We start from the raw sequence: 18,151 nt of genomic DNA, 5'->3' as shown, positions 1-18,151 counted from the left end.
TCGCGAGAGCAGAACGCTGACGTCATACACTGATAATTGATAAACAAATATGGCGACGAGCAATTCACCTGTTGAAGCTCAGTTGTAGAGTATAGTGAGCCAAAAATGACGCGATCTACATAAATAAATAGTTACATTAATATTTTAGTCTTCGATAGCTTATGTAAAACTGGATCAAACTAATTTAAGCTAAAATATGTCCTTATGGAAATGTATAATGCAATTATTTAATATATAAATTACAGTTGTAAATGCTCATTAAAACTTCAGTTGCACATTTAAATCCTTAAATTATTTCAGTATTTATTTAGTCCGTATTTTGGTACCTAAAACTGTCAAAATGGCTCACTAACATTTGATCGGTCAACAGTTTAACTACAGTCCAATGACCTTACCTGTAACAAATGTGACGTAATTTAAATGTGCCGCAGGATTAAAATGATTACATAGGATTTAATAACTTAGTTGGACGTTTAATAAAAAACATCCAAATACACTGCTCAAAAAAATAAAGGGAACACTTAAACAACACAATATAACTCCAAGTAAATCAAACTTCTGTGAAATCAAACTGTCCACTTAGGAAGCAACACTGATTGACAATCAATTTCACCTGCTGTTGTGCAAATGGAATAGACAACAGGTGGAAATTATTGGCAATTAGCAAGACACACTCAATAAAGGAGTGGTTCTGCAGTTGGGACCACAGACCACTTCTCAGTACCTATGCTGTCTGGCTGATGTTTTGGTCAGTTTTGAATGTTGGTGGTGCTTTCACACTCGTGGTAGCATGAGACGGACTCCACAACCCACACAAGTGGCTCAGCTAGTGCAGCTCATCCAGGATGGCACATCAATGTGAGCTGTGGCAAGAAGGTTGCTGTGTCTGTCAGCGTAGTGTCCAGAGGCTGGAGGCGCTACCAGGAGACAGGCCAGTACACCAGGAGACGTGGAGGAGGCCGTAGGAGGGCAACAACCCAGCAGCAGGACCGCTACCTCCGCCTTTGTGCAAGAAGGAACAGGAGGAGCACTGCCAGAGCCCTGCAAAATGACCTCCAGCAGGCCACAAATGTGCATGTGTCTGCACAAACGGTTAGAAACCGACTCCATGAGGATGGTATGAGGGCCCGACGTCCACAGATGGGGGTTGTGCTCACAGCCCAACACCGTGTAGGACGCTTGGCATTTGCCAGAGAACACCAGGATTGGCAAATTCGCCACTGGCGCCTTGTGCTCTTCACAGATGAAAGCAGGTTCACACTGAGCACATGTGACAGACGTGACAGAGTCTGGAGATGCCGTGGAGAGCGGTCTGCTGCCTGCAACATCCTTCAGCATGACCGGTTTGGCAGTGGGTCAGTAATGGTGTGGGGTGGCATTTCTTTGGAGGGCCGCACAGCCCTCCATGTGCTCACCAGAGGTAGCCTGACTGCCATTAGGTACCGAGATGAGATCCTCAGACCCCTTGTGAGACCATATGCTGGTGCGGTTGGCCCTGGGTTCCTCCTAATGCAGGACAATGCTAGACCTCATGTGGCTGGAGTGTGTCAGCAGTTCCTGCAAGATGAAGGCATTGAAGCTATGGACTGGCCAGCCCGTTCCCCAGACCTGAATCCGATTGAGCACATCTGGGACATCATGTCTCGCTCCATCCACCAGCATCACGTTGCACCACAGACTGTCCAGGAGTTGGCGGATGCTTTAGTCCAGGTCTGGGAGGAGATCCCTCAGGAGACCATCCGCCACCTCATCAGGAGCATGCCCAGGCGTTGTAGGGAGGTCATACAGGCACGTGGAGGCCACACACAATACTGAGCCTCATTTTGACTTGTTTTAAGGACATTACATTAAAGTTGGATCAGCGTGTAGTGTTATTTCACTTTAATTTTGTGTGTGGCTCCAAATCCAGGCCTCCATTGGTTAATAAATTTGATTTCCATTGATGATTTTGTTGTCAGCACATTCAACTTTGTACAGAACAAAGTATTCAATGAGAATATTTCTTTCATTCAGATCTAGGATGTGTTATTTGAGTGTTCCCTTTATTTTTTGAGCAGTGTATTTAAGTAATGGTTGGTGTCTTTATTTATACCATTTACATATTTTGTTTCACTTAAATTATTACATTTAAGTAATGTAACGTTTAAATGTAATAAATTAAACAGTACACAAATGATTAAATATAATTGAAACAATAAATATGACCTTATTTACTGACTGAACTGTGCCATTTGTGGCCCTTGATATAAGTGTACAATTCCCCCTCTGGAAATAATATTGGTGTATTACTTAAAAATATACACATTTTTAATTTTTACAGATCTATTAGAATTGCTAATTTAAGTTGAGAAATTATTCTCAAGCCTATAACTGGCCATAATTCTCACGCTATGGTACAGTTACTCAATACCTTTGCAATCTCTAACAATTCACTATTTTGTAGTTACTTTTCTGGTGCTTTTAGTTGCAAACATGTAAATTTTACATCAGTGTACGATCGCCTGTGAAAGCAGGGAAATGAAAATACAACATTTCACACTTTTTTCACAGCTTCAACATAAAAATTTTTATTTTAACAATGACACAAAAATCTTGAATCATCTTGAATATAAAATGAAACCGACAAACTGTTCATGATTATTTCCGCCATTTCAGAGAAAATAGTTAAAAAAGATCCTTAAAAGAGAAATCTGTTTTCATTTCAGAATTTTCACCACAAAATACATCAGATTCAAGGATTACAAGCAGGATATGAACACAACTGTGCCAGTGTACAACAACAAAAGCCAATGATCAGATCATGTTATATTAATTAATTACCAACTGAGTGCTATTTCCTATGACAGCTGAGACTAGAAAATATAATAATATACACGTCATTTTCCCCATTGTCTTCATAATGTAGGCTTGGTCCAATTCACATGGAGGCTTAGCTATGTTTAGGAATATCTTCTATAAAGTACATAAAAGTCATTCACAGATGAAGTATAACACATTATTTACAAGAGGAAAATATTTAGCAATAAAACTGTAAAAATAAAATAAAAAAATAAAACTAAAACCAAGGAGCATGCACTGTCATGTTCCACAGTTTAATTAAATAAAATTTATTTAAATAAAGTAGTGATAAGATTTTGTGATAAAAAATATTAGTATAGATGATGTTGGATGTAGTATTTTGTGTCTCAGGTGTTTTAAAAAGCGTTCAATCTTCACTTCTGTAAACGTAACGACAAGTCTGGAGAAAGTGTTTAGCTAAAAACAAGCCTAACATTTCAATAGTTTTGTCATTGTGGCTCTGTAACAAAAACAGCATTTTCTACCCAACAGTCCTATCAAAACAAGTGGCACTTCTTTTTTTAAATAGTTTTAAAAATCTTAAATCCAGAATCTTGGTTTGAAAATTAGAAAATTCTCCAGAAGGTTCTTGTGTGGTTGGAAAGCTGTCCAATAAAGGCAGGTTTTCTCCTCCTAAACGTCTGGTTGTTCCTATAAATACTGAGGTAACATCGAGGTTGGCTTCTGGTAGAAAAGGCGTCAGGCTGGTTTCTGCCTGAAGTCTGTTATGGCCTTCCATAGTTTACACAAAACTCCACCTCTGTTGAGAAACAAGAAGAGAAAAAGCTGAAAGCTCAAAGGATATCGCAGCTAATACACCGAATTTAGTAACAATCCCTTATGATGATGCTTTTTTAAACTACTTTAATTGATTATTATACATTTGAGATTCAAGAAGTATTAAAACACGTACAACTCGCAGTCCAATTTAAAATGCTGAGTCAATAGAAAATTAATAGGAAAAAGTAACAGGACATGGTGTTAAATTGAAAAAAAATCAAATCTAATTTTATTTGTACAGCACATTTCAGCAGCAGGCATTTCAAAGAGCTTTACATCATTACAAACACAGAAACACAATGCAAGATAGAATCAATAATCAAAACACGACATTAAGTCAAGTTCCATCAATAAATTTGTAATTGATTACTTTGATTACTAATTGATTGTTTTTCTTCAGCTTAGCCAGGAGAGTCTGTTGATAAGATAAGCATGTTTCCTTTTCCTTTCACTTCTCCCTGTTAAAATGTGTTAAAATGTTGAAGTTTGTGGTTTTAACATGACAAAAAGCAGTAAAGTTTGAGCAGTATGAATATTTTCACTGCAGAGAAAGACAAATCAGGTCCCAGGTCTGCTGATCTTCATCATTCATAATTCACAGAAAACACAATTTCAAAGTTTTCCCCTTTATATTTGTAAATAAAGACAATAAGCTATTGAGCATCTGGTCCCAAAGAGAAGAGAAGAAAGTGTAAAGTTTTTCTGTGCCAACATAGTAAAACCCCACAATGCACAATGATGCAACAGGCAGCTGCTGCAGCTTCACTTCTGTATTCCTGTTCAGAACAGATTTAATCGTCTGCTTGTATTTCTGTGACTGAACACAGAAGTGAAACTGAGCTTCAGTTACAGTAAAGAGTGAATGTTTAACTACCTCAGTCTTAAACTCTTCAAGTCGTCTCTGGTCACATAATGAAGGATGTCATTTAAAGTATACTCCTCGTTCAGTATCTAAAGAAAAAGACAAAAAAATGAATATTAATTTAACAACCACCTGTTCCTGTAGCGATGAAATAAAAAGTAGAATGTCGTTACTCTGTCTATAGCGTCCTGGTCAGCTCCGGAAAGCCTCAGCCAGCCGGTCAGCTCGGGGTCTTCATGTCTCTCTGCAGCTTCACCTCTCCAATCCTGTAAGTTTTCTGACACAGTGGGGGGTTCTAGAGCAGAGCAAATTTTTGCATTTATTTAAAAAAAGTACCCAAGAAGATGTTTCCAAAACTAAATGATGAAGCTTGCTATTCAAAAGGTGACCTGTTCTGCTTCCTTGGACAGGTTTGGATAGGTTTAAGGGCGAAACAAAACATATTCATTACATCTTTTCCACAAAATATAATGAGATTTTAGTTTTGAGCTCTTCTCAGAATGAGCTGCTTTAGGTCCTCTGTCACTTTAATCCAAATAAGCTGCTGCTGGCCACGCCCCCAAATCAACATTTATACTTGCATGTGAAAATGGCTGTAAACAAGTGTGCAATTATACAGCTGTACAACTTTGATAAGCAGATGTGGAGCCTCCTGCACAACCAACAAGAATGCAGCAAGTGGTTTCTGGATTGTAAATCAACAACAAAATGATTGTCTTTTTCCAGCAGCCATTGTACAGCACATACAGTGGTAAAACTAGCTGATCAAATGTGTTAAAACTTCGCTTGGGTTGCTAGGTGATGGGCAGAGCTCGGCTGGGGTTGCTAGGTAACCGGGCAGCTCCTACTGATTTGTGACATTACATTCGGAAGGTTTTTGAAACGACTCATTTTCCAGACACCAAAAAACTTTTAACTTATTGCTGAAAACCTTTTTAGCGCTTGGACTGTTTTTAGAAGCAGTTGAGACCCAAATGGAGGAAGTACAACAAAACACTTGTCTTTAAATTGTGTATAAATTTATGCATAAACCTTTAAACCTGTGTGCAAAATCTGCAACGTGTTAGTTTGAAGGAAGCCAATTGATTTATAATATTTATAATATTCTTTATTTAATCAGGTAAACCCCGTTGAGATCTAGATCTCATTTTCAAGAGGGACCTGAAACAAACTTCACTCCCCGTCGGGGAATCGAACCCTGGTCTCCAGGGTGACAGGCGGGGATACTCACCACTGTACTAACGAGGAGACTAATAAGCTCAATAGAAAGTCAGGAAATATGTGCTGTAGTCTGAAATCCTCCAATTTGCACCTCCAGAAGGTGATAAAAAAGTGCCATCTTTGTGTGTATGGATGTGTATGATCACACTTTTTAAACCGTCTCCACATCTTTTGCACATTGAACCACAGCCAGATTGTGTTGGTTTCATTAAAGCGCAGACCTGCAGGCTCAGAGCGAATCCTCAGCAGTCGGATCTCCTGCTCTCTCTCCTCCAGCACTTGTTGCAGGATGGCCTGATACTCTCTCTCCTTTTGCAGCAGCTCTTCTAGCAGCCTGCAGTCAACCAGAAACACACAGGAGATTTATTTTAGGAGACGACGAAAACGACCAGAACAGTCATGCAGGAGTTATCGGTGTCTACCTGTTGGTCTCCAGCTTCATGCGGCCCAGCTCCATGTTCACGGATCGCTGCGCATTGTGGGACTCGTGGGAGACGGTGGAACTGAGCGTGCTCACGCCGGACGTCGCCACCGTGTCGTCCGGGGCGACGACGGCGGGTACGCGGCTCTGGTGGGTGGAGTTTTTGACGGGCTCCGCGTCGTCGTCGAAGTCGTCCTGGTCGGCCGCGTCGCTTTCTGAGGCCAGGCTGAAGTGAGGCCTCAGCTCTGAAAGCAAGACAGAACCTCCTGTTAATTAAACAAGCAACGAGACGGAAACGTTGCTGCTTTTCTGGTTGCTCTGGGTTTGTTAAGCTCGAATTCAGACATAGAGATAAAAACTTCAAGTAATTTGGACTTCATTTAGAGGAAACAGAAGAAATGGGGCTTAACACAAAATGCAACCCACACTTTTCAGATTTTTATTTGTAAAATGAAATGGAAAACTTTATTTCCATTTCCTGTCAGCCTTCCTTCATAAGGCTGACAGAAGTTCTAGTTTAAAAAAAAATCTAATTACAGCATATTTATTTTTAGAAATTGGACGTTTTGCAAACAAGTTCTTCAAGTTTGTGAACAAAATCATTAATTAATTTATAAAGAAAATAACAGTTTCAGTTCCAGCATCTTTAGTTCTGTAATACAACTAAATAAATAATCAATTAATCAATTATTCTGACAATTAATCAAATAAAAATTGGCATATTGCATAGATTTTCATTTGACCACCTAAAACTTTTTTCTATATTAAAAATACATTAAAAGATGCAAATAAATAACTAAACTCCTTTTTAATTTAAGAAAATAAATATTTTATTGCTTAATCTGAACCAAGTGAAGCTAAAACTTTGCAGTTTGAGTAGTTTTAACTAAAACATATTTACAGACAAAAGTGTTTTATCTTAAATGCAAAATGTGTATATTTTTATACAGTTTTGGCTTAATTACTGCTGGAATCTGAACCCCAGTTAATAATTAATCAGATACCAAATTAGTTGACAATTATTTCCATAATTAATTAATCAAAATTAATTGGATTAACCCTAAAACATGTTTCTGTTACGCTAAAAAGTTACTCGTAAGTTAGTTTTGTCTTATTTAAAGTGAACTAAGATATTTGCACTATAAAATTACTTGGTAAAATTTTGTGTTTTTGCAGTGCAAGCTGAAAAGGAAAAGCCAAAGCAGATATAGTTTTCTTAGATCAATTTAATTGCTGATATATCACTCTGTAATGTTTTAGCAAATTGTTAATCAGATTTAAAAAAAAAAAGCTAAATATTTATTTGAAATCTGAGTGTCTTTCTCCATATATTCCCTGAATATAAAGCATTTTAGCCTCCTCTTTTCTTATTTGTGCTCAAAGCTGAGCTCTGGGACCAAACAGCTCACATGTCCATCGGTAGGATGTGGCCAGCAGCAGGCTGGCTCTAACCCGATTAGAGGGGCTCTGCCCGAGACGCCGCGGACGCTACCTGGCACCAGGATGGTGATGGCGGTCTGCACGGCCTTCCGGATGATGTTGTCCAGAGCGAACATCCAGTGAGGCTTGATGTTGTGGTTTCGCAGCACTTTGTTCACCTGGAAATGTCGAGATTTGCATATTCAGAACACACTGCAAAAAACTCGAAATCTTACCTAATATTTCTGGTCTAGTTTCTGGTGCAAATATCTTTGCACATTTAACTTACAAGTAACTTTTAATTGGATTTCGGAGCTAATTTTAAGTCAATAATTCTTTAATATTGATGAAAAAGTTCTAATTCTACTGGCATATTATAACACTTATAACATGGGAACAATGTCTTATTACAGGTGAAATAATCTGCCAGTGGAACTAGAACTGGGTTGCTAGGTGACGGGCTGGACTTGGCTGGTGTTGCTAGGTAACGGTACCAATGAAACTATAACTTTTTCACATTACTGACTTAAAACAAGCTTCTATATTTTGCTGAAAACTTACTTTTAAGTTGACTAGTCTTATTTTAAATCTATTAGGATATTTGCAGTAGAAACTAGACCAGAAATACTTGGTAAGATTTTGTGTTTTTCAGTGTATACCATCTTTAAGTTTATGAAACACTGCAAAATCACAAAATAATATCTTTTGGTCTAGTTTCTAGTGCAAATATCTTAGTACACATATATTAAGGCAAAACTAACTTACAAGATTGTTTTATGTCAATAATTCATTAATATCAATTTCACATATAACAAGATATTTTCATATTATAAATGAAATAATCTTCCATTATTCCTAGTATTTTCTCATCAATATTAAGGAATTTATTGACTTAAAACTCATATTTCTTGCTGAAAAGTAACTTTTTAGCAAGTAGCTAATTCTTTCAAATGTACTAAGATATATCTGCACTAAAAACTGGACCAAAAATACTTGGAAAGATTTTGTGTTTTTGCAGTGTATATCTTCTAAAATAGATTTAAAAAAATATTTTCATCCAAACTTGGCGACCAGCAGGAGGCGTCAGAGCTCCACTTTCTGCTTTAGGTTACGCAATGCCGCTCACTAATATGAAAACAACAATTTGCTCATGTGTCGTTTCATCTACATTTCTCAAGGGGAGAGAGCAGATGAACCTATTTGCTGAAGGCTGCAAGGATCTGCTGGCAGATCCTCTTTTTTCACTGAAGAGTTTTAGGATTCTTTCTGAAATCTGTGCAGAATTGGAGGAGAGTAAAGAGGCAAGCTTGCTGCTGAATGCAGCAGATGTAGAAGGCATGAAACATTCACACCAAAGTGTTCAGAGGTTGACAGAAAGCCGAAGGGGGAAGGATAATAGGCAGGAAATCACATGACTGGGGTTCAGAAGAAACTGGTTTTTAGGCCTTATAAATAGAAATTACATTTTACAACCACTAACTTCAATGTGTTTTATTCTTTGGATCATGTTGCAAAAGTAAACAAAAACAAAGTAGAGCATAATAGGATTGGAAAGATTAATTGTGATTAATCAATTTTTGAAATAATTGTCAAACAATATAGTAATCAATTAAAAAAGCCATTACTGTGCAAACAAATAAATACATTTTCAATTTAAGATTAACAATCATTCTTACATGGCAGTTTTAGCTTCACCTAGTTCAAATTATTTTATTTATTTTTATTTCAAAGTAATAATAAAGAATTTTTATTATTTTTTATAATAAAAATATTAATAATCGAGTAATTATGATTGAGTTGATGAATCATTTTTATTTTAAATGCAAATGATATATATATGTTTTGCACAGTTTTGCCTTAATTACTGCTCTTGAATATGTTGTTTATTCACTAAAAAGCTTTTTGTATTGAGTCTCTATAATCCAGTTGTTGATTATTTCAATAATCGATTAATCACGATTAATCCAATTAATCATTTCAGCCCAGAAATTAAGTGTTTGAGTTGTTTTAGTTTGGGTGGAAAGTCTGAGATGAAATATACGTTATGTTTTGTGCGCTGTGCCGCGTTGTGCAGACTCACAGCATCCTGGAAGCTGAACAGCACGACCTGCAGCTGGCTGATGGCGGTGCTGTCAAAGTCCAGCTCCAGCTTGAGCTGCGACAAGGTGGTGGCGATGATTTTCCTGTCAGCCACACGGACAAAGTCGGCCAAACTCACGACGAGGGTGGAGATGTGCTGAGCCTTCAGCTTCATTTCCTCAGAGCCCTGAAAGTCAATTTGAGTCATTAGACCAGATGCTGATATTTACTTCCTGAGGTTTTCGTCCACCACCCACCTGCGTGAGAGCCTCCATCAGGTTTCCTACGACCTTGTCCTGGTCCTCGGTCAGGATGCGGTTCAGGGTGGCCCGCCTCTCGCTGTCCTTCCGGAGCATGAAGAACCCGGTGTCTTTCTCATCAGGAGACGGAGGTGCGCTGTGGTCCTCGAAGTTTTCCACTGGAATGCTGAGAATAACGTTTGAAAATGTAGTTTTAAGATCATAATTTCATTAGACAGGTGCTCCACATACCTCTCTAAAACATAAGAAGTGACTGTGATACTTAACAATTGGTGTTTCATCTCCTTTAATCAAACTCCAGTCTGTTTGCCTAGAAAGTCCGGTTCGTTTGGGGAAGTTTGAATGTGCAACTGAACTCCATAGGCGCCGGAACCACTGGCCCCCCCGTTTTACGGCCCTGCCCGTCAGCGGACGGGCTGTGTGCAGTCTGACATTTACACAGACTGCACACAGCTCTGACAATCCATGACTGACATCTCTCCGTGTTTATATGCAGATAAAACCATTATGGCAGATTATTTCACTTATTTAAATAATGTGCCACTTTACTAATACTTTTGAAATCAATATTAAGGTAATGACTGCATCAAGTTTGAATGAAAAGCTTCATAAAAATCTATTTTAGGACATACACTGCAAAAACAGAAAACCTTTTCATGTATTTTAGGTCTAGTTTCAAGTGCAAATATTTTAGTCCACTTAAAAAAAACAACAAAAAACTTACAAGTAACTTTTCAGCAAGAAACATCAGCTTGTTTCATGTGAAAAATATTCTTAATATTGATAAAAAGCAATAGTTCCATTGGCAGATTATTTCATTTATATCAAGCGAAAAATGTTTTCTGCTAAATTAATTAATCTGCCAGTTGAAATACCAGCTTCTCATCAATATTAAGGAGGTTAGTAAGTTAGTTTTGTCTCATTTCAGGATTGCTGAAATGTTTGTGCTGGAAACTAGACTAAAAATACTTGGAAAGATTTTGTGTTTTTGCAGAGTTTATGTTAAAACTGTTTACATTTGAGCCATTACAAACCTTTAACCTCACGAGGTTAAAATCTGCATAAGAGGTCATTTCTTTTCAAAGGAGAAATGAGCCGCTCCGACCCCGTTGACCCGTTCTAGTTGCTCTACCTGAGGAAAAGCGGCCTCTGCCCCTTGATGTCTCTCTCGCTGTAGCACTTGACGCTGGGCTTGAAGCTGAACGGGTTCGTGTTGAGGTCGTTGTCGGGAGAGACGGAGCCGTACTCGCTGCTGCTGCTGGTGTCCTCCACCACCACCGGCACCGGCAGGGAGATGCTGCGCAGGTACTCTGAAGGACGAAACGAAGGTTAACACACTCCCAAAACGTACACACAACAAATATTCTGAACTATAATCAAAAATATCTGATTAAGTTTAAGGAAACACCTGTTATTCTGTATAAGAAACACATTGAACACTGCAAAAAAATTTAATATTAAGCATTTTTGGTCTAGTTCAGATGTACAAATTTGTCTCATCGGTGCAGGTAGATGATGAAGATGGAAACTTAAAAAAAATGTTTTTATTCAAATTCAATCAAATAAAGATTGACCTAAATCAAATAAGTCCAAATAAATTAGTGTAGCGGTTGCATGCAAAATGTTTTTGAAGTTTAGGGTCAAATTCATTTCCTACAAAAAAAATCTGACCATTTTCTTTGTTTAAAATATTTTATGCTTTGTTTATTGTTGAGCTGGAACGGTTTATTCTCAATAAAACTTTTAGTGTTTTAGTTTGAAAAGAAGAAAAATTCGTCCCACAGGTAGTTTTGAGTTGATGATTTTGGCCCATGTAACAAAAAGTTTGGACACCCCTAGCTAAGTTTCTGCTGCAAATATCTAAGTACACTTGAAATAAGACAAAACTAACTTAAAAGTAACTTTTCAGCAAGATATAGGAGCTTATTTTAAGTGAATAATTCCTTCATATTGATGAAAATATTATAGTTCATGGGCAGATTATCTCATTTATAAAATGGGAAACATTTCATGTTATATGTGAAATAATCTGCCCATAAAACAAATACTTTTTCAGATAAGGACTTATTGACTTAAATAAAGCTCCTACAACCTATAAAAGGTTTCTTGTAAGTTAGTTTAATACTTGGTATGAGTTTCTGTTTTTGCAGGGAAGAGAATTAATTTATTGAGGAAGGATAAGCAGACAGACATCTATTGTGACTTTGCTTCGAGTTTATGAAGACTGGTTGTATCTTCACACATCTTGAAGCAAATTACAGCAAATGATTTCACTTTACAAGCATCTTATAAACACTTGAATGTGGAAAAAGTCGCCTAAAGCCTATTTCAGGTTCTTGGAAAGTGGGGGAGTCGAAGAGAGTGGAAGGAACAGAAATGTAAACTGTGGTTAAGACGCTGGTTTAGACTAAGCAGATGTTCCATGCAACTGAAATCCAGTTAAAAGTAGAACATTTAGTGGTAAATGTGTCTCACCTGATCCAGATGAAGGAGCTGCAGGGAGGAAGCAGAAATTTTAGTGTTAGATGTTTCATTAGAAGAAAACAGGACAGGATTAAATATTTCCAAACACGCAGCTCACAGTGCAGCTTTAAAGCCGTTTCCTAATCTTTTGCACTGGATGCAAACCTCCAGAGATTTTAGACTGAGCTTAAATTCACATGAAATACAAGGGAGGAAGGATGTGGCTACAAATCTGAAAAGCAGTTGCTTGAGAAGTAGTTATCTGCAAGAGGAGCAATTGTCATAAACGTAATCTGTGGTCCATCTTTGGGCTTAATGCAGAATTTCTTTCTGCATCTGCAGGTTGAAGTTGCATAAAATTGTTCTGTTTGGTTCAATTCTAGTTTTTAAGACACCTTTTCTACTAGGCAATGGATTTTGAAAGCCTTCTCTTAATCTTTACATCTAAGCCTCCCTATAACGGTGTTTTTACACTGGTAGATTTGGGAACAAAATGGAAACATTTGATACATTTTCAGCTGCTGCAGATTGATTTTACATTGCTCTGTGTCAAACAAACCAGACCCTCTGAAAAACTTGTTCCCTCTGTCGCCTGTGGTGGCGCTGCAGCAAGAACTACTGAAGGAAATGACACAAAAACCTGTGAAGAAGATACTGAGTGTGACTTCCTTCTTCACAAAATATAAATAAAACCTTAATGGCGTCATATTTTAACAGCTGTAGGATTTTTCTTTTGTCATTGGCAAAAGACAACGAGCTATTTCTCCTGCTAGCGCTAGACGTATGTGTTTGGTTTGATTTTATTTACCCAGAATTCCCTGCAATATAGTTACTTCCTGCTTTTGGAACAGTATCCAATCCGCTTGCATTCCCATATGCATTCGAACCGCACCAGAGTTCATTTCACTCCCCGAACAAACCAGACTTTCTAAGCAAACAAACTAGTTCACTTAAGTCAAACTCCAAACAGGGCTGGTGTGAATGCACCACTCCCACCAGCCCTGTTTGGTCCGCTTTAATCAAACTCCAGTTTGTCTGTTTAGAAAGTTTGGTTCGTTTGGTGAGATGTGACCAAAAAAGTGGAAACTTTGACTAAAAACCTCAGTCTTGGTTTGGTTGAAGTGAACTCTGGTGTGGTTTGAATGCAAACGTGAATGTAAGCTGACCGGATACCACTTCAAAGCAGGAAGTGGTCTACAGCACAGGGAATTCTGGGTAAATACAACCAAGACAAACATATTCCTCTAGCACTAGCGTGAGAAATAGCTTGTGGTTTTTTAACCAAAGACAAAAAAGAAATCCTACTAAAACCTGATGCCACTCCATTTTTGTTTGCATTTTGTGAAAAAGGACATTGTACTCATGTCGTCTTCAGATGTTTTTGTGTCGTTTCCTTCAGTAGTTGTTGATGCAGCGCCCCACAGGTGAGGAGGAGAACAGGTGTGTTAATTTTTGAATCATTTGATGAAGTGCAGTGTGAAAGTGCACCGCAGCAGCTGAATATGTAACAAATGTTACAAGTTTGTTCCCTAATTGAACCGAGTCTACCGGACTATCAGGTGTTTAAACACCCTAAAGCTCCATATTTAAAGCTAAGTCTTTAGCCAGCCAGAACTTGGCGAATCGTATAAACCTGCGAGGCTCGTCCTGCTCTTCTTCCTGCGACTGGTGACGGTGAGGAACTCGTCGGTCAGCAGGTCAACGGCAGTGGAGCGCCGATCTGGGTCGGGCTCAAAGCAGCGGAGGATGAACGCTTTGGCCTCTGGTGACATCGTATCTGGGATTTCTGGATGGATCTTGAACATACCAACCTGCAAAAGAAAGTCAGGAAATCTAATCCGGTATGGTGCATGGTTAAGAAATTAACCATGCCACCCTTTGGGAGTTAGTAACGGAGAAACTTTCAGAGGAAAACAAAGTCAGTACTACAAAAACTATTCCTTTCATTAAGCCATATGTTTGTTGATTCAGGCTTAGATGAAGATGAGAGAAAAAATAACATGAGGTTGTGACTTCAGTCTTTAAAATGAGCCCAATGATTTATTTTTTCCCATTTTTAAAAGGTACAATAGGTGCACATTATGTCTTCTTTATAGATTCACTGTTCTTCAATTAAATCCCATCATATGGGAAATTCCCCAGTTGGGAGCTTTTACATGAGCACCATAATGATTTCCAGACATCCAACAAGTCCCCTCCATTGTCCTTAATGGGATACATGTGGTTAGGAAAAACAATTCGCTGCTTTGGTGAGTTTTAACTTTCCATCCACAGCAGATATGCTATTTAAACTCTCAGAATAAATAAAAAACAAAGAAAGAAAAAGGCTCTGCAGCTTGCTCCTCCCTGGAGGCCACACGTCTGTTTGTGTTCAAACAAACATTTGGGCTCCATCGTGTTGCAGCCCACAGGTGGTAACACAATGCAAGTGCAAAATAGCTGATTCACTTATTATTTGTTACACTTTTCAACCAGCATCTTTGCAAGGTTTTTTGTATTTGTTCTGGGTTTGATGTACACATTTACACCAAAATATCTCTCCTTCTGAATGGCTGTACATTCCCATATTGATAAAATGAAAGTGAATATCTGATTTAGCTTTTCTTCTTAACTTTCAGACTTAAAGAACACATTTTTCTTTGATTGATAGGCTCCTTTCTGCATTTAAAGACCGATTGAGATCTGGTAATTATCGTCTGGCTTTATGTCAGTTTATGCTGCACCTTCTCAGGTAACACAGAGTGTGATTTTTTGAAGTGTAAAAATAGCAGCTTTTAGTCTGGGAGCTTGTATTTCACTTTCAGTGCAGTTATTTTACAGATCAACAGACAAGGCAAACTGGTTCCAGCATTAAAGCGATTATGATGACAACAGGAAGGTGCCGATGTAACGTTAGCCAAAGGCAACAACGTGGATTATGAAAAGGATTGCATACAATGGTGTGAACTACTTGATGTTCTACAAGATGATTATGTGTCAGCAAATAAGATAAATATTTCAAAAACAACAAAAAGTTAATTCAGGAAGTTGTTTTAGATTCCCAGAATGTACAAAACAGACAGATATTAAAAAGTCCAAAATAATTAATAAATGGCTTGTATGTGTATAAATTTATCATAGCAGGCCTTAAGAGTCCTCTACTGCAAATATGAGGCCACGGTTCAAATCCAGAGAAAGATAGGTTGCTTCTTCAAGCTTTAAGTGGAGGATCTAAATTTACGTTTTGCACATTTTTGTACTTACATTTGGGTCTCAACTGCTTCTACAAAAGCTCAAGCACTTAAAAAAAACCCCAGTTGTTTTGTGGAAATAATTGATGCTTTTTGGTGCCTGGAAAACGAGCCGTTTCAAAAATCTCCTGATTTTTAAGTTCCATTTGACGGGAACCGTACCGTTACCTAGCAACCCATATTGAGCTCCGGCACGTTTGGTCAGCTGGTTTTATTGCTGCAGGCGCCATACAATGGCTGCTGGAAAAGACAGGTGTTTTGTTGTTGATTTACCATCCAGAAACCTTTTTTGGTTGTGCAGGAGGCTCCACTGCTGCACTTCAAAGATGTGCGGTTGCATAATTGCACATCTGTCTGCAGCCATTTTCACATACGAGTGTAAACATTGAGTTAGGGGGCGTGGCCAGCAGCAGCTTGTTTAGATTTAAAGTGACAGAGCCCTAGAACAGCTCATTCTGAAACAATCTCAAAAAAGCAGAACTAACCAGTCTAAAATCTGACTATCTAAGAATGATTTTGTGTAAAAGATTTTATGAATATGGTTTTTGTATAGACCATAAACCTATCCAAACTTGTTCAAGGAAGCAGAATAGGTCACCTTTAAGTGTCTTGTTGAATACAAACCTCTCAATTTACCAGTTCGTCTACATTCCAGGTCTCACTTAAAGTTAAAATGTTTTTTTAAAGCAAAGACTCAACAGTTAACGCAGGTTTCACAAACCTCAACCGCTCTCAGATGCACAACATGGGATGATTTCATTTTGCTTTAGGGGATTTTTGAGCAAAATCTGATTCCACTTCAGATAAAAATCCTACAAAAATGTAGAAAATACTGACCTGCAGTACTTCAGTGTGGTCCCAGATGTTTATACTACAATCACTACAATCTATTTCAGCTGCTAACGTTTCTCACCTTGAACATGGCAGCTTGTGGTTCTCCAAGTTCATAAAACGGCGGTTTTCCAGTTGCCATCTCTATGATGGTGCAGCCCAACGACCAGATGTCTGCCGGTTTGCCGTATCCTCTCGGGCCTTTGTCTATTATTTCAGGGGCCATATACTGCAATGTGCCTGAAGGAGAAATACCACACAGATGATAAAGTTTTGCTCCGTTTTACTGTACAGACTGAATAAATAAGCAGCTTACGAAACAGTCAAATCCCTGGAACTTTTTTACACCACAACAATAAACGTCTAAGTATTTCATTGGGATTTTAAGTGATGATGCAACAAAAAGTGAAGTAGAATGTGAACTTTTACAAATAAAACTCTGAAAAGTGTGGCATGCATTTGGATTTGGTTTCCCTTTATCTTAATAATCCTAACAAAAAATCCAGTGCAAACTGTTTAAATAACCTAGTAAACTAAAAAGTTAGTTGCGCTAACCCTAAAGAACTAATCATAAACTTAAGTTCCACTAAGGCACGACAACAATACAATATTTAGCAGAAACTAAGGTTAAAGCGCTTACTTCGATTATAATTATATGGACATTATAAGTTACAGGTTTTACATCTTTTTCTCCATTGCTTTATTATATTTTGTACCTGCATGTTCCTTGTTTAAAATAAAGTTATTGGGAGAAAATAAAGAGAGGTAGAAAATGTAAGGAGAGGAAACGGAACTACAGTCTTCACCCCCTTCAAAATAAGAGCATGGATGTAAATGTGTAAAGTTTATATTCTTAACAGTCGATAAGCAAAACTTCAAATGTTGAACTTTATTCAGCTAAAAGTTTACAAAACAGCCAAATAAATAATTTGTTTCAAATTTGGACTATAAATACATAAACATATATACAAGTAAAAACATAAACAAATGAATACAAAAATCTCCCATTAAGCACCTTTTATTACCCATTTATTAATTGGTTAGTCCAAATAAATAAGCAACAGATCAGCCCTACACTGTATTGATGTTAATTATAGCAGATTTTAGATATGTTGATGTTAAAAGTATTGTTTAGTTGCAGACGCATATTTACTACTAAGTGATTGCTCTTTATGCAATAAAATTTTACTTCACTGATTAAAAAAGGAATTGAATCGTTTATTTGCATCCTTTAATGTATTTCTAATATTTTATGTAAAAAGGTTTATATGGTTAAATAAAAAATCTGCAGAACATGTAATTTCTTATCCGATTAATCGGCAGAATAATCGATTAATCGGTTGCTAAAATGATTGTTAGTTGCAGTCATTGAGGTTTGTTTTTGCTAAATGAAAATGTTTAAGGGATGTGAGTATTTTTTCAAAGCAAAGTATTACTTCCTGGTCTGCAAAAGGCCACAAACAATAAACTAACAGCGCATCAGGTAAAGAAACGTCATCACTGTGTGAAAGAACTGATGTAAACACCAAAAATAGCTTCTATTAGAGATAATCACAAATGAACTCAGCTCTGAAGTGATGACACGGTTCCTGAAAGTCTCCATTCAGAGCCTTGTGTGAAGTAACAGCTAAGAGTCTCTAATCCCGACTCTAAAGAAAGATTTTCTCATCTCAGCTGAAAGAACTCTTTGTTCTATTAATAACCTGCTAGGTGCTTATTTGCTGCATTAAGCAGTCTGTGCATTCAG

The 18,151-nt window shown here is 37.6% G+C and overlaps 1 protein-coding gene across 1 annotated transcript in view; it reads right to left on the bottom strand.

Annotated features, from left to right (window-relative positions):
- Positions 1 to 2,539: 2,539 nt before the first annotated feature.
- map3k5 (mitogen-activated protein kinase kinase kinase 5) overlaps positions 2,540 to 18,151 on the bottom strand; it is a 77,236-nt gene continuing 61,624 nt past the window's right edge. The window contains exons 19-30 of the mRNA XM_023347571.1: positions 16,487 to 16,644; positions 13,977 to 14,154; positions 12,356 to 12,373; positions 11,013 to 11,190; positions 9,878 to 10,046; positions 9,622 to 9,807; positions 7,615 to 7,720; positions 6,124 to 6,367; positions 5,923 to 6,035; positions 4,654 to 4,775; positions 4,493 to 4,569; positions 2,540 to 3,598 (exon numbers count right to left, since the gene is read on the bottom strand). Of these exons, the coding sequence (XP_023203339.1) occupies positions 3,538 to 3,598; positions 4,493 to 4,569; positions 4,654 to 4,775; positions 5,923 to 6,035; positions 6,124 to 6,367; positions 7,615 to 7,720; positions 9,622 to 9,807; positions 9,878 to 10,046; positions 11,013 to 11,190; positions 12,356 to 12,373; positions 13,977 to 14,154; positions 16,487 to 16,644 (1,610 nt within the window). The 3' untranslated portion in view covers positions 2,540 to 3,537. The remainder of the gene's footprint in view (positions 3,599 to 4,492; positions 4,570 to 4,653; positions 4,776 to 5,922; positions 6,036 to 6,123; positions 6,368 to 7,614; positions 7,721 to 9,621; positions 9,808 to 9,877; positions 10,047 to 11,012; positions 11,191 to 12,355; positions 12,374 to 13,976; positions 14,155 to 16,486; positions 16,645 to 18,151) is intronic.

This window comes from Xiphophorus maculatus, chromosome 15, assembly GCF_002775205.1.
Source record: "Xiphophorus maculatus strain JP 163 A chromosome 15, X_maculatus-5.0-male, whole genome shotgun sequence".
Taxonomy (NCBI): Eukaryota; Metazoa; Chordata; class Actinopteri; order Cyprinodontiformes; family Poeciliidae; genus Xiphophorus; species Xiphophorus maculatus.
Note: the sequence above shows the minus strand (reverse complement) of the source record. Positions and strands in the feature narration are given on the sequence as shown.